The sequence below is a fragment of the Cygnus atratus genome, unplaced genomic scaffold, assembly GCF_013377495.2.
Source record: "Cygnus atratus isolate AKBS03 ecotype Queensland, Australia unplaced genomic scaffold, CAtr_DNAZoo_HiC_assembly HiC_scaffold_64, whole genome shotgun sequence".
Classification (NCBI taxonomy): Eukaryota; Metazoa; Chordata; class Aves; order Anseriformes; family Anatidae; genus Cygnus; species Cygnus atratus.
The window spans coordinates 84,226-98,632 of NW_026110189.1; the positions used below are offsets into that span (position 1 = coordinate 84,226).

The 14,407-nt window shown below is 61.7% G+C and overlaps 2 protein-coding genes across 3 annotated transcripts; both read right to left on the bottom strand.

The window, feature by feature from the left end:
• Positions 1–369: 369 nt before the first annotated feature.
• Positions 370–4,243, bottom strand: LOC118261395 (solute carrier family 22 member 6-A-like). Of its 2 annotated transcripts, XM_035572212.1 has the most exons (10): positions 3,744–4,243; positions 3,139–3,242; positions 2,888–3,042; positions 2,633–2,801; positions 2,242–2,365; positions 1,973–2,088; positions 1,459–1,673; positions 1,223–1,331; positions 931–1,134; positions 370–739 (listed from the first exon to the last, which is right to left on the bottom strand). In XM_035572212.1, the coding sequence occupies exons 1-10, from the start codon at positions 4,107–4,109 to the stop codon at positions 631–633; spliced, it is 1,671 nt and encodes a 556-aa protein (XP_035428105.1). In that variant the 5' UTR covers positions 4,110–4,243; the 3' UTR covers positions 370–630. The 2 variants fall into 2 exon arrangements, with proteins under 2 accessions (XP_035428105.1, XP_035428107.1); XM_035572214.2 differs by lacking the exon at positions 931–1,134 and having other exon boundaries at positions 395–739; positions 3,744–4,238.
• Positions 4,244–5,414: 1,171 nt separating this feature from the next.
• LOC118261403 (solute carrier family 22 member 6-A-like) lies at positions 5,415–9,777 on the bottom strand. Its single transcript, XM_050716966.1, has 10 exons — positions 9,079–9,777; positions 8,646–8,749; positions 8,385–8,539; positions 7,745–7,913; positions 7,525–7,648; positions 7,319–7,434; positions 6,778–6,992; positions 6,386–6,494; positions 6,091–6,294; positions 5,415–5,496 (listed from the first exon to the last, which is right to left on the bottom strand). The coding sequence occupies exons 1-10, from the start codon at positions 9,775–9,777 to the stop codon at positions 5,415–5,417; spliced, it is 1,977 nt and encodes a 658-aa protein (XP_050572923.1).
• Positions 9,778–14,407: the final 4,630 nt, after the last annotated feature.

The window sequence follows — 14,407 nt, forward strand, 5'->3', positions numbered from 1 at the left end:
GTCCTTGGGGACACCCAGAGCTCTGGGGACCACCCGGCACCTTTGGGACACCCAGATCCAAGGGGACACTTTGGTCCTTGGGACATCTGGATTCCTGGGGACGCCCTGGTCCTTGGGGACACCCTGGTCCTTGGGACATCTGGGTCCTCCTGCACCCATCCATGTTCCTCAGCCTCTGTTGAGGCTCCGGCCAGGGGGGAGGAGGGGATGGGGACAGGGATGTGATGCTGAGGCTGCGGGACCCAGCTGGGACCCGTGTTTGCCTTCGGGGCGGGACGGCCAGGCCAGGCAGGACCCCCGCGGCCGTGGGAAAACAACCCCCCCTCCCTCCCAAGCCTCCCACCGGCTGACCCCTTCTGCCCGCGTTTTGCATGATTTTGCTTTTATTTGTTTTCACTGCGGCACAGAAGAAGAAAAAAAAAAGCAACAAAAAAACACCATGAAGAGGAGGAGGAGGAGTGGGAGATGTGGTCCCCCCCAACATGGAGAAAGGGGCACCTTGATGCCCGTGTCCCCTCCCCATCGCTCTTCTGGGGGATGCACCCCACCAGCTCCTTCCTCTGGGGGGGTGTGGCAAGGGTTGGGGGATTTAGGGGGATTGGGGGGGTCCTGGGGTGGGTAGGGGAGGTGTTAGCAAGGCTCTGTGGTGCCCCCAAGTGTAGGGTCGGGCTGGGTGGGTTGGAGGGGGAGCTGCTGGGCTTCGTCTGCCCTGGTCCGGGTCCGGGTCCGGGTCCAGGTCCTGGGGAGCCAAGGAGGACGAGGTGAGGAGGGGGGAGGCCGGGTGGGTTTTCACGCTGCTGTCCCCCCACCCATCACGTCCAAACACCCCTTTTTTCCCACCCCTCACCCCGTCCTCCTCCCACTGTCCCGCCCACTGGTCCTCCCTCCCACCCACGTGTCCCTCCCCAGCCTCCATCCCTCCCATCCCACCTGTCCTCCACCTCCTCCACGGACTCAGGCAGGGCCATGTCCCGCGTCTCTGGCAGGAAGATGGCCACTAGTCCCGACACCACGGGGGCTGCCCCGTAGATGATGAAGGGCAGCACGGGGAAGACCTCACCCACCATCTTCACCAAGGGCGCCATGATGCTGCCCAGTCGGGCCATGGTGTTGCCCAATCCCATGCCCGTCTGCCTGTGGGACGTGGGAAGGTGCTGAGGGACCACCCCTACGTGGTCACGGCCACCCCAGCAGCTCCTACAACCTGCACCCAGCTCCTTACCGAATCACGGTGGGGTAGAGCTCACTCGTGTAGAGGAAGACGCAGTTGAAGGAGGCGGCCAAGCAACCCTTCCCGAAGACGGCCATGGCGGTCCGGAGCGTCCGCAGCTCTGTGGGGACAAAGATGGGACTCCTGGGACTTGCTTAGACGTCAGTAGGTGGGGTTGGGTAGGGGAGGCGCGGTTGTTGGAGACTGGAGACCCTGCCTGCCCCCACTAATCGGCCCCCAGCCCTCACCTCGTGGCACCAAGATGTTGGCCAAGATGGCCAAGCCAGCCAGGATGAGGGTGAGGGACTGGGTGAAGCGTCGCCCTACGAAGGTGATGGTGAGGACGGAGCCCAGCTTGGCCGGGAAGTCCACGGCCCCAAAGACGAGCTGGATCAAGTAGATGTTGAAGTCAAAGTTTTGCAGGTCCATGGCCAGCCCGTAGTAGGCAAAGCTGGTGGAGAACCTGGGCCGGGAAGAGGTGAGGTGGGCAAATCTCACAAACAAAGAGGTTTGGGGTGGGTTACGGGGGTTGCCCACCATGTCTTGGCCCATGGGATCCAGCCAGGGAATCTGTGCCCCTTCCTGGAGCATGTGAGCACCAAGAAGCCTCTGTTGACTTAGTCCTGTGCCGTGACTCAGTTTCCCTTTCCAATACGGACCCAGCTAAGATGTGTGGATGGGGAATAGTGTTTGGAGGGAGCAGATAGATCAACAAATGGGAGGACAGATGGACAACCACCCACTCACGTCCTCCAGGCTTACCACACGAAGCAGAGGCAGCAAGAGATGCGGCGCACAACAGGTGTCCGGACCAGGTCAAACACTGTGTGGTGGCTCCTCGATGAGGTCGTCTCCTTCTGCATGTAGGACTTCAAGGCCTGGGGGGGGGAGAGAGGGCCACTGGGGTGGGGATGGGGCACTGAGGTTGCTTGTGGGGGGGCAAGGGGGAAGAGCAGAGGAGGAAACCAGAGTGGACAACCTCCCACCACCCTACAAAACACACCAGAGATGCCCTGGTCAGAGCCTCTTACTTCTATGTCCAGTTTGTCCCCTTCCTCTTTCCTCCCATTTATCCTGGCCACTTTCTGTAGCTCCTTCAAGGCCTGCTGGGACTTTCCCGCCATGACCATCCAGCGAGCTGACTCTGTTAACCACCTGGGGAGGAGAGGGAGGGCAGGCGCATCCCACAAGGATCATCCCTCCGTCCGTCTGACCCTTCCACCAGCGAGCCACCCCTTCATCCACCCATCCACCCATCCACCCAACCAACCATTCACCCATCCAACCAATCATCCACCCAATCATCTACTCATCCACCCACCCACCCACCCACCCAACCCTGTGCCACCCATCAACGCAACCCTACATCCTCCCACCCATCCCTCCGGCCGAACCTCCATCCCTTCACCCTCTCCTCCTCACCATGAGTACAGGAAGAAGCCAAAGAAGGGCAGCGACACAGTGAGCTGCAACCACCGCCAATCAGGGATGGCGTAAGCGATGCCGGCCAGCAGGAACTGCCCGGTGGTGTAGCAGTAACCCATGAAGGTCCCCACGAGTGCCCGCATGCGAGTGGGCATCCACTCCAGGGCTGCCGAGACACACGCGTGTGACTTGGAGCAGGCTGGGAGGACAACCTGGGGACGGATGCCCTGGGGCGGGGGGGTGACCACGTACAGAGCGAGACGCTGTTGAGGACGATGCCGGAGAAGGCCATGCCCGTGAGGAAGCGGAAAAGGCAGTAGATGGTGAAAGTGGGGGCGAAGGAGGAGCACGTCCCCATGACGCCCATCTGCAGGTAGCACCAGGTGAGCAGCGACCGGCGGCCAAACCTGGCCAGGAGAAGGGGGTGAGGTGGCCCTCGTGATGCTGCCCCACCTCTCCACCCCCTAACCCCCACCCCCGGGGACAAGGTGTCCCCCCCTCACCTGTCCGAGAGGCCCCCAAAGACGATGCTGCCCACCAAGACGCCGGCCATGTAGACTGATTGGGCCAACTGCTTCAAGCCCCGGGAGCTGCACACCAGATCCCACTGCCAAGGGGCAAGGATGTGAGGATGGGAGAGGGATTGGGGGGGACCCCCCCCCCCCCGCCTCTCTGCTGCCTCCCAAGACTGGCCACGGCGGCTGGTAGGGTTAATCCAACACCATGGCCAACAGCCACGGCAGCTGGTAGGGTGGATCAAACACAACGGCCAATGGAAAGAAATGCCAAGAAGGTGCCAATAAACATGGCCACCCTTCCCAGAATCCCCATAGTTGGAAGACACCTTCATGGGTTCATCCAGCCCCTTTTTGACCCTCTCTTGAGAGTCAAAACCAACTCCCTTAGCCCTCCCTTTCTTGCGCCAGGTCTCCACAGCATTGAGTGCCTCCACTGAGGGCTGAGCGAGGAAGGTGCTCTAGTTGGAAGAAGCCAACATCATGATGGCAGCAGACCCTTCACCGGTGCCCCCAGGTAGGAACCATGCCCACGAGTGGGTGAAACGTGCCACCAGCCCTAAATCCCACCCCCACCACTGCCTCCACCCTACCTCCGTGATGATGGTGCTGGTGAAGACGCTGCGGTCATAGGTCCAGCCGTCGTGGCAGGGCTCTGTCTCCAGCCAGCTGTCATTGGGGGCCGAGCCGTTGGCCTCCAGAAGCCACCACTGCGGTGTCACAAAGCGCCGGCACCGCTCGCCACGGGGGACCGAGACCCGCAGCAGGTCCTGGGGGTCGAGGCTGGTGGCATTGGCCTCCCAGCGGAGCCGGCAGCGGTGGTCGCTGGTGGCGGCCGTGAAGTTCTGCAGAAGATTGTGGCTGGCCATCATGAGGATGGGCATGGCCAGGAGGATGACCGAGGCCACCTGGAAGCGCCCCATGCCCCCCACATGCTCCAGGAGGTCAGCAAAAGCCATGCTGCCACCGCGAGCCCCCGGGAGCGCTCTGCGATGGCCACCCCAGCCATGCACGCCCACCCACTGGCAGAGCCCCAAAAGGGATAGCTTTCACCCCAGAAACTCTTCTGTCCCTCCTGCAGCGTCCGTGCTCCACAAGAACCCAGGATGGTCTCCTATATAACCCAGCCAACGGTGGCTTTGGTTAACGTTTGACGTCTTTTTTCTGGTGGTTTTCCAAACGGATAAGGCAAAGGCGGGTGGGGAAAATCCAGAAATCTGGGGCTGGCAGAAAATAATTCTCTTTTCCTTTTCTCTTTTTTTTTTTTTTTTCTTCCCCTCAGCATTGATTTTCTGGGGGAGAAAGACAGCTTTTGGAGAGGGGCAGGGTGAATCTGGGACCAACCTGCCTCACCTGGTGTACCCGAAGAGGTGGGCATCCTGGAGAGGGGGCTTCTGGCCCTGGCTAACGTGTGGCCTTCACCAGCACCGTCAGGTTAAATTTTAGCAATTCTTTTTTTGTGGTCAAAAGGGGACCAAAAGGTGCTGACGGAGGCGGCCCTGCTTGGGTCAATGCCTTCTCCGCCTGGGGAGGCTGGGGGTTAATTTTTGATGGGATTGGGACCAAGGGACACGTCGGCACCAGGAGCAAGGGCCAGGTTGGCCCAGCAGGAAGTCGGGGAAGGGGCATGGTGGGAAAAGCCCCGCGGGTTGCTGAAAGGGGATGGGCTAGGATCTGGGGGGGCCCCATTCCTCGTGGGATTTGGGGGACCCCTCCACTGAGACAAGAGTTGGGTGGGTTCAACGTCTTCAGGTGTCATCTTGTTGGAGGTGACCTCAAACATGGCACTTCTTGGGCAGCATCTTCCTGGAGGAGACCTCAGTTGGGTTTCATCCAAGTGGAGGCAAGCTCAGAAACTGGTCTGGGGGCTCATCATATTCGAGGTGACCTGGGGGACAAGGTTAGGTGGCGTCTTATTGAAGGTGACCCCCAACACGGTGTCTTTTGGGCATCATCCCACTGGAGGTGACCTCAGGGACCAGGTTTCTGGATGGCATCTTACTGGAGGTGACCTCGGGGACACTGCTTTTGGGCATCATCTTACTGGCAGTGACCTCGGACATGGTCATTGGGTGTCACCTCGTTGGAGGTGGCCTCAGATAACACCAAGACACCGTCCCCTGGCAGAGCTCCTTTATTCCTCCAAGGACTTCCCCTGCCCCACACGGGGAAGCCACCTGACGTGGGGCACGCGGTGAATTCAAGCCCGCCCCCAAACCAGGGCTGCAGGAACCCGCCAGGAGCGCCGCCCTTATCCGGGTCCTTCAGGGCTCCTTTGGTGGGGCCTTGTCCTGGGGCTGCAGGGGGATCTTCTCTTTGAGGTTGGCTGTCTTCTTCTGCTTGGCCCTGGAGGGAGGCAGATGAGAGGTCAGCAGGAGGAGGAGGGTCCATGGGGCATGGCAGGACCTTGTCCACCTGTCTGTCCAGCCATTCAGCCAATCACGTCACTCGTTCTTCTGCCAACATTCCCACCCAGTTGTCCATCCCCCTATTCATGCGTCTGTCCCTCCACCCCGTCCTCCTCCACTCTGGCTGTCCTCCAACCCACCTGTCCTCCAACATACCTTCCTGTCCTCTCCCATACCTGTCCATCCCCAAACCCTCCAATCCCCCTGCCTGTCCTCCTCCAGTGCACATGTCCTCCAGTCCATCCATCAGTCCTCCTCCAATCCACCTGTCCACCCTCTTCACACATCCTCCAGTTGACCTGCTCGGCCTCCTCCAATCCACTCGTCCTCCAACCTACCCATCCACCCTCTTCCAACCCACCTGCTCGGCCTCCTCCAATCCACTCGGCCCCCAACCTACCCACCCAACCTCCTCCAACCCACCCACCCTTAACCCCACCCATTCTCCTACCACCCCATTCCCCTTCCAGCCCACTCATCCATCTGTCCATCCATCCGTCCTCCTCCCGGCCCGTCTGTCCGTCTCTCCCACCTGCTCTCCACCTCCTCGATGGTGTCGGGCAGCGGCGCGTTGAGGGTCTCCGGCAGGAAGCCAGCTGCCACGGCCGCCACCACGGGGGCCACCCCATAGACGGCGGGGGGGAGGAAGGGGTAGTACTCATCCATCATCTTCACCAGCGGTGCCACGATGCCGCCCACCCGGGCCATGGTGCTGCCGAAGCCCAACCCGGTCTGCCTGCGGGCACCGTGGGGGTCAGCGTGGGGCAGGGACCCCCTAAGGGTGTCAACGAGCCCCATGGGGTGATGGGAAGAGTTGTTTTTTTTACCTGATGGGAGTGGGGTAAAGCTCGGTGGTGTAGAGGAAGACGCAGTTGAAGGAGGCGGAGAGGCAGCCCTTGCCAATGACGGCCAGCGCCGTGCGCACCGTCTGCAGCTCTGGGGCAGAGAGGGGCACGGGGTGGGCTCCGCGCTGGGCCGGGAGCCCCCCAGCCATGGGGCGGTGGTGGGGCGGGACACAGGATGGCGTCTCGCCATCCTCGGAGCTATTCAAGAGCCTTCTGGGCCACTGGGTGCAGTTGGGGTGGCTGATGGAGGCACCCGGGATCGCGTGCCATGGGCGGGCGGGTGGGTGGCAAGGTGGGGGGCACCCAATTAAATATCTGGAGAAGGGCCGGAGGGGTGGACTCCACCCGCCCCGCCATCACCCTGGGCCACCCACCTGTGGGGACAAAGATGTTGGCAATGATGACCAGCCCTGCGAAGAAGAGGGCCACCATGAGGGACACCCGCCGGCCGATGTAGCTGAGGGAGACGGTCACCACCACTTTGGCTGGGAAGTCGACGGCACCGAAAATCACCTGGATGAGGTAAATGCTGACGCCGAAGTTCTGCAGATCCATGGCCAGCCCGTAGTACGAGAAACTGATGGAGAACCTGGAGAGGAGCAGGGAGAGAGGCCCGTCAGAGGTCTGTAAGTGGGGTGACCTTCCCACCACCCTGGGATGTTACTGCCGTGTGGGACAGGGGAGTCAGATGGAGAAGAGGGCTGTGCTATGGCTGGCTGGCTGGCTTCACGGCTTGGCTGTCCATCCAACCATCATCCAACCATCCAACCATCCATCCAACCAACCATCCATCCAACCAACCATCCGTCCAACCAACCAACCATCCAACCAACCAACCATCCACCCAACCTACCATCCATCCATCTCTTCTCCACCTTATCCCCACCACATTTCCCCAACCCAGCCCGGCCCCACCAGACAATGGAGAGGCAGAAGAAGATGTGGCGGATGACCGGGGTCCGAACCAGGTCGGAGACGGTGTAGGAGGACTTCAGACCGGCCAACTCCTCCTTCATGTTGGACCTCAGGTTCTGGGAAGGGGGAAACCGGGAAAGGTAGGCGGGGGACAGGAAAACCAAGACCACTCTGGCTCAGAGCTCCCCCCGGTGGGGCCACAATACCTCCACCGTGATCTTCTCCCCTTCCTCCTTCTTCTTATTGATCCTGGCCACCCGCTGCAGGACCTTCACGGCCCTCTCGGCCTTCCCCGAGAGCACCAGCCAACGAGCGGACTCAGCCAGCCACCTGTGGCCAGCAAGGGGGGGAAACTGAGGCACAAAGAGGGGCGAGGAGAGCTCCACGTGTCCCCAGGGCCTCCCCGGTGGGACCCAGGTGTCCTACCAGGAGTAGAGGAGGAAGACAAAGAAGGGCAGGGAGACGGTGAGCTGGAGCCAACGCCAGTGGGGGACGGCGTAGGCCAGGCCGGCCAGCAGGATCTGGCCCAGGGTGTAGGCAAAGCCGGTGATGGCCACGGTGATGGCACGGTAGGGCGTGGGGATCCACTCCACCACTGCAAAGGACCATGGGGACAATGCTGACTTGGTGTCCCCTCTCTGTGAGCCTCCTTGTGCATGTGGCCACCCCCTCATGTCCAGATGTGTCTCCATCACACGGCCCCTACACGGCCTTCATGATGTCCCCACCGGTGACCACTGGGATGGCCCCATCAGCAGCTAGAGGAACATCTCCATCTATAGAGAGCGGGATGTCCCCCTCCTTGGCCATTGGGATGTCCCCATCCATGGCCATCAGGTTGTCCCCATCCATGGCCATTGAGTTGTCCCCATCCATGGCCATTGAGTTGTCCTCATCCATGGTCATCGGGATGTCCCCAACATGGCCATGTTGATGTCCCAATCCATGGCCATTGGGATGTCCCCACCACGGCCATCAGGTTGTTCCCATCCACGGCCATTGGGTCGTCCCTTCCATGGCCATCGGGACGTCCCCACCACAGCTCTCTCTGTCCCCGTCCCCTCACCCAGGCAGGCGATGCTGAGGCCGAAGCCGGAGAGGGCCATGCCTCCGGCGAAGCGGAAGACGCAGTAGGACGCGTAGTTGGGGGCGAAGGCCGTGCACGTCCCCATCACCCCCAGCTGCAGGTAGGACCACATCAGCATGGCCTTGCGCCCAAACCTGCAACGGGGAAGCACTGGGCGCCACCGGGGTCCACCAGGCAGTGGTCTGCCCGACGTCCAGGGGAGAAACTGAGGCACGGGGAGGGGCTGACTGCTGCCCTTACTTGTCCGAGAGGCCCCCCAGGACCAGGGCTCCCACCAGGACCCCAGCCATGTAGATGGATTGGGCCATCTGCCGGAGCTGCCGGTAGCTGCAGACCAGGTCCCACTGCAGGGACAGGGGTGGGGTGAGGCTGGTCTGGTCCTTCCCACCCCCCAAACGTCCCCCCCCCCTTCCTCCCATTCGTCCTTCCATCCATCCATCCATCCATCTGTCCATCCGTCATCTCCAACCCTCATCATCCCTATAGGGGTTTCCCCGCCATCTCCATAGGGTTTCCTCCTCCATCCCCATAGGGTTCGTCCTCCATCCCCCTAGGGTCCTCCCTCTCCCTTCCTTCATCTCCACCCCCGTCCCCCCATCCCCACCTTGGAGATGATGGAGGTCACATCCTCCCACCCTCCATCCTCCCCCCGTCCCCTTGTCCCCGTCCCCACCTCAGTGACGATGGTGGCCACGTAGATGCTGAGGTCGTAGTCCCAGCCGTCGTGGCAGGGCTCGGTGGGCCGGGGGCCGCTGCTGCCGTTGGGTGGGGCCGAGGCCATGTAGCGCCAGCAGGACCCCAGGGTGGCTTCAGAGGGGCCCAGGGTGCTGTTAGACCACCCCAGGGTGGCCTCAGAAGGCCCCAGGGTGTCATTGGAAGACCCCAGGGTGTCATTGGAAGACCCAAGGATGGCCTCAGGAGGAACACGGGTGCCATCGGGGGACTCCGGAGTGCCGTCAAGTGTGACGTGGGCGGCACTGGGAACGTGGGTACCATCTGGGGACCTCAGGATGGTGTTGGAGGACCTCAAAGTGCCATTGGAGGACCTTGAGGTGCCATCAGGGGACCTTGGGATGGCGTTGGAGGACCTCAAAGTGCCGTTGGAGGACCTCAAGGTGCCACCAGGAGACCCGATGGTGGCACCGGGCGGCCCCGGTGTGGCACTGGGGAGGCCGGGGGTGGCACCGGGACCGCGGGTGGCAGCGGGGGTGGCGCTGGGGACGCGGCAGCGGTGCGGGGGGACGGCGGCGGTGAAGTTCTGCAGGAGGTTGTGGCTGGCCATGAGCAGGATGGGCACCGACAGCAGCACCGTCTGCAGCACCTGGAAGCGTCCCAGCCCCCCGACTTGCGCCAGCACCGCCCCGAACGGCATCGTGGGGGGGGGGGGGGGGGGGCACGCGGGGACACCGGCACCCACGGGGACACCGCCGGACACAGGGACACTGCTGGACACGGGGAACGGCGTCAGTCATGGGGACACTGGTGGACATGGGGACACCAACACCCCCGGGGACACCAGCACCAATGGGGACCCATGGGGACACCAGAACCCACGGGGACATGGGGACACCAGCACCCACGGGGACCCATGGGGACACCAGAACCCACGGGGACATGGGGACACCAGCACCCACGGGGACCCATGGGGACACCAGAACCCACGGGGACATAGGGAACATCACGTATGGGGACACCAGTGGACATGGGGACACCAGCACGCATGGGGACAGTGGCACCCATGGGGACAGTGGCACCCACAGGGACACCAGCACCCATGGAGACATGGGGACAGTGGCACCCATGGGGACACCAACACCCACGGGGACATGGGGACACCAGCACCCACGGGGACACTGGGATGGGGACTGAGGACGCATGGCTGGGGACAAAAGCATGGGGATGGGGACATGGGTGGGACACGGGGCAAACATGGGGACAGGGACTGTGGTGGCACGGGGAGGGGACACGCGGGGGGGACAAGGGGCAGACACGAGGACGAGGACTGCAGGGCCACGGCAGGGGGACATGGTGACCACCAGTGACACAGCTGGGGACAGGGACGGTGTCACCACTTGCGTCACCCGCCCCCCAGCCCTCCCGCTGTCCCCATCCTCTCCCTGATGTCCCCAGGCATGCCCTGGTCCCGTGTCCCCTCCCCGCTGTCCCTTGTCCCCGCTCCGGCTCCCTGGGGACGGGGACATCCGGCCAGCTGTGCCTGCTGTGTCCCCAAGGTGAAGGGTCCCTGTCCCCTCCCTGATGTCCCCAGTGGGTCCTGGTCCTGTGTCCCCTGGTCCTGTGGCACCCCGTGTCCCCTCCCAACGTCCCAAAGCCATCCCCGTGTCCCCTCTGATGTCCCCAGTGTCCCCTGGCCCCCAACCCCTCCTCAACACCCACAGCGCCTCCGCGTCCCAGTTCCAATGTCCCCAACCCCTCCTTGATGTCCCCAACCTGTCCCATGCCCCCTCTTGGATGTCCCCAACCCATCCCCATTCCCTCTGATGTCCCCAACCTGTCCCCATCCCCTTAAATGTCCCCAACCTGTCCCATGTCCCCTCCCTGCTGTCTCCAACCTGTCCCCAACCCCTCTTGGATGTCCCCAACCTGTCCCCAACCCCTCCTTGATGTTCCCAACCTGTCCCATGCCCCCTCCCCAATGTCCCCAACCTGTCCCCATGCCCTCCCTAATGTCCCGAACCTGTCCCCAACCCCTCCCCGATGTCCCCAACTTGTCCCCAACCCCTCCCCGATGTCCCCAACCTGTCCCCATCCCCTTGCAATGTCCCCAAACTGTCCCACGCCCTCTCCCCAATGTCCCCAACCTGTCCCCAACCCCTCTTGGATGTCCCCAACCTGTCCCCAACCCCTCCTTGATGTTCCCAACCTGTCCCATGCCCCCTCCCCAATGTCCCCAACCTGTCCCCATGCCCTCCCTAATGTCCCCCACCTGTCCCCAACCCCTCCCCGATGTCCCCAACCTGTCCCCATCCCCATGTCCCCAATGTCCCCAACCTGTCCCCATCCCCTTGCAATGTCCCCAACCTGTCCCCAACCCCTCCCCGATGTCCCCAACCTGTCCCCATCCCCTTGCAATGTCCCCAACCTGTCCCCATCCCCTCCCCAATGTTCCCAACCCCTCCGTGATGTCCCCCACCTGTCCCCAACCCCTCCCCGATGTCCCCTACCTGTCCCCAACCCCTCCCCGATGTCCCCTACCTGTCCCCATCCCCTCCCCAATGTCCCCAACCTGTCCCCAACCCCTCCCCAATGTCCCCAACCTGTCCCACGCCCCCTCCCCAATATCCTCAACCTGTCCCCATCCCCTCCCCCATGTCCCCAACCTGTCCCCATCCCCTCCCCAATGTCCCCAACCTGCCCCCATCCCCTCCCCAATGCCCCCAACCTGTCCCCATCCCCCCCCAACGTCCCCAACCTGTCCCCATCCCCTCCCCAATGTCCCCAACCTGTCCCCATCCCCTCCCCAATGTCCCCAACCTGTCCCCATCCCCTTGCAATGTCCCCCACCTGTCCCCATCCCCTCCCCAATGTCCCCAACCTGTCCCACGCCCCCTCCCCAATGTCCCCAACCTGCCCCCATCCCCTCCCCAATGTCCCCAACCCCTCCCAGATGTCCCCAACCTGTCCCACGTCCCCCCCGCCGGCCGTACCTGGGCTCTGCGGGGTGACGTCCCCGTCCCCGGGGTCCCCCCGGCCGCCGGCCCCGTTATATAAGGCGAAAAGCGGCTCTTTTGGTTAAAGTGCCACCAGGATTAGGCCGGGGGCGGGGGCAGATTCCAGCGCCGCAGGCGCCGGGGGGCCGCCAGGGTCCGTCCGCCCGCCGGCCCCATACGTGCCCGGAGGGGCCTATAGGCACCCCATAGATCCCCGCAGCCCCTATACGTCCCCAGAGACACCTGCTGCGCCCCACAGACCCTCCCGGCGGCCCCACGCCCCTATAGGTCCCCAAAAGCTGCTCCCAAATGCCCCATGGGCCCCCGGAGGCACCTGACAGCCTCCTTTATGCCCCCCCCCCCCCGTGCCCTGTGGGCCCCTATGGATTCCCCAGCAGCCCCTATAGCTCCGTACAGCTCCCCCGAAGGACCCCCGTAACCCCTCTGAAGTTTTCTACGGGATCCTATAGAACACCGATAACCCCACACGGAGCCATTGCAGCCCCCCCCGCCCCTTCCCGACCCCCTGGGGGCCCCTACAGCTCCCTATGGATCCTTTACGGGCCACTGCAGCCCCCTCAATCCCCGCTACGAGTCTGTCTGAACTCTCTATAGACCCCATAAGGGCTCCTATAGACCCTTATAGACCCCTACAGACCCCTTTATGGGCTCCCATACGCCCTTACACGTGGCTATACGTCCTACACACCCCTATAGATCCTCTGCCAGCTCCTGTAGACCTTTACAGTCTATAAGCTCTTATAGACCCCTATAGATACCTACAGCTTCACTATAAATCGTCTACAACCCCCTGCTGACCATATGCAGACCCCTATAGCCCATTGTAAATGTCTATAGACCCAGTATGGCTCCTATAGAGCCTTACAGACCTCAGCAGACCATCTTATGGGCGCCTATAGTCCCCCATATACCTTCTGTGGGTTCCTATAGGGCTTTGTAGAGCTCCTATGGACTCCTATAGGGCCTGGTAGATCCCCTAAGATCTCCTATAGGGCCTCGTAGATCCCCTAAGGTCTGCTATATGGGCTCGTAGATCCCCTATGGGCTCTTATAGGGCCTCGTAGATCCCCTAAGGTCTGCTATATGGGCTCGTAGATCCCCTATGGGCTCTTATAGGCCCTCATAGATCCCCTATGGGCTTCTATAGAGCCTTGTAGATCCCCTATGGGCTCCTATAGGCCCTCATAGATCCCCTATGGGCTTCTATAGAGCCTTGTAGATCCCCTATGGGCTCCTATAGGCCCTCATAGATCCCCTATGGGCTTCTATAGAGCCTTGTAGATCCCCTATGGGCTCCTATAGGCCTTCACAGATCACCTGTGGGTTCTATAGAGCTTTGTAGATCCCCCTATGGGCTCCTATAGGCCCTCATAGATCCCCTATGGGCTTCTATAGAGCCTTTGTAGATCCCCTATGGGCTCCTATAGGCCCTCATAGATCCCCTATGGGCTTCTATAGAGCCTTGTAGATCCCCTATGGGCTCCTAAGGCCCTCATAGATCCCCTATGGGCTTCTATAGAGCCTTGTAGATCCCCTATGGGCTCCTATAGGCCCTCATAGATCCCCTATGGGCTTCTATAGAGCTTTGTAGATCCCCTATGGGCTCCTATAGGCCCTCATAGATCCCCTATGGGCTTCTATAGAGCCTTGTAGACTCCCCTATGGGCTCCTATAGGCCATCATAGATCCCCTAGGGCTTCTATAGAGCCTTGTAGATCCCCTATGGGCTCCTATAGGCCCTCATAGATCCCCTATGGGCTTCTATAGAGCCTTGTAGATCCCCTATGGGCTCCTATAGGCCCTCATAGATCCCCTATGGGCTTCTATAGAGCTTTGTAGATCCCCTATGGGCTCCTATAGGCCCTCATAGATCCCCCTATGGGCTTCTATAGAGCCTTGTAGATCCCCTATGGGCTCCTATAGGCCCTCATAGATCCCCTATGGGCTTCTATAGAGCCTTGTAGATCCCCTATGGGCTCCTATAGGCCCTCATAGATCCCCTATGGGCTCCTATAGGCCTTCACAGATCACCTGTGGGTTCCTATAGGCCCTCATAGATCCCCTATGGGCTCCTATAGGGGCCCGCAGAGCCCCTACAGGCTCCTATATGGCCCCCGTAGAGCCCCTACAGGGCCTTGTAGAGCCCCTATGGGCTCCTATAGGCCCCCGTAGAGCCCCTATGGGCTCCTATAGGGCCCCCATAGACCCCCCCATAGCCCTTTAAAGCCCCTCCTGCCCCCCCCATAGGCTCCCGGGACCCTTATGGAGTTTCTGTAGCCCCCTATAGGGCTCTCGGGGGGTCTCTGCTGCTCT

Bases quoted from the DNA above. Each gene is read 5' to 3' on its own strand.
- LOC118261403 (XM_050716966.1), bottom strand. From the start codon at position 9,777: ATGCCGTTCGGGGCGGTGCTGGCGCAAGTCGGGGGGCTGGGACGCTTC. The intron at 8,750-9,078 runs GTGGGGACGGGG...CTGTCCCTGCAG, and splicing joins TGGCCACCATCGTCACTGAG to TGGGACCTGGTCTGCAGCTA. The intron at 6,295-6,385 runs GTAAAAAAAACA...CGGTGCCCGCAG, and splicing joins CTTTACCCCACTCCCATCAG to GCAGACCGGGTTGGGCTTCG.
- LOC118261395 (XM_035572212.1), bottom strand. From the start codon at position 4,109: ATGGCTTTTGCTGACCTCCTGGAGCATGTGGGGGGCATGGGGCGCTTC. The intron at 2,802-2,887 runs GTACGTGGTCAC...GTGTCTCGGCAG, and splicing joins CCTCAACAGCGTCTCGCTCT to CCCTGGAGTGGATGCCCACT. The intron at 2,366-2,632 runs GTGAGGAGGAGA...TCTCCTCCCCAG, and splicing joins GGCTTCTTCCTGTACTCATG to GTGGTTAACAGAGTCAGCTC.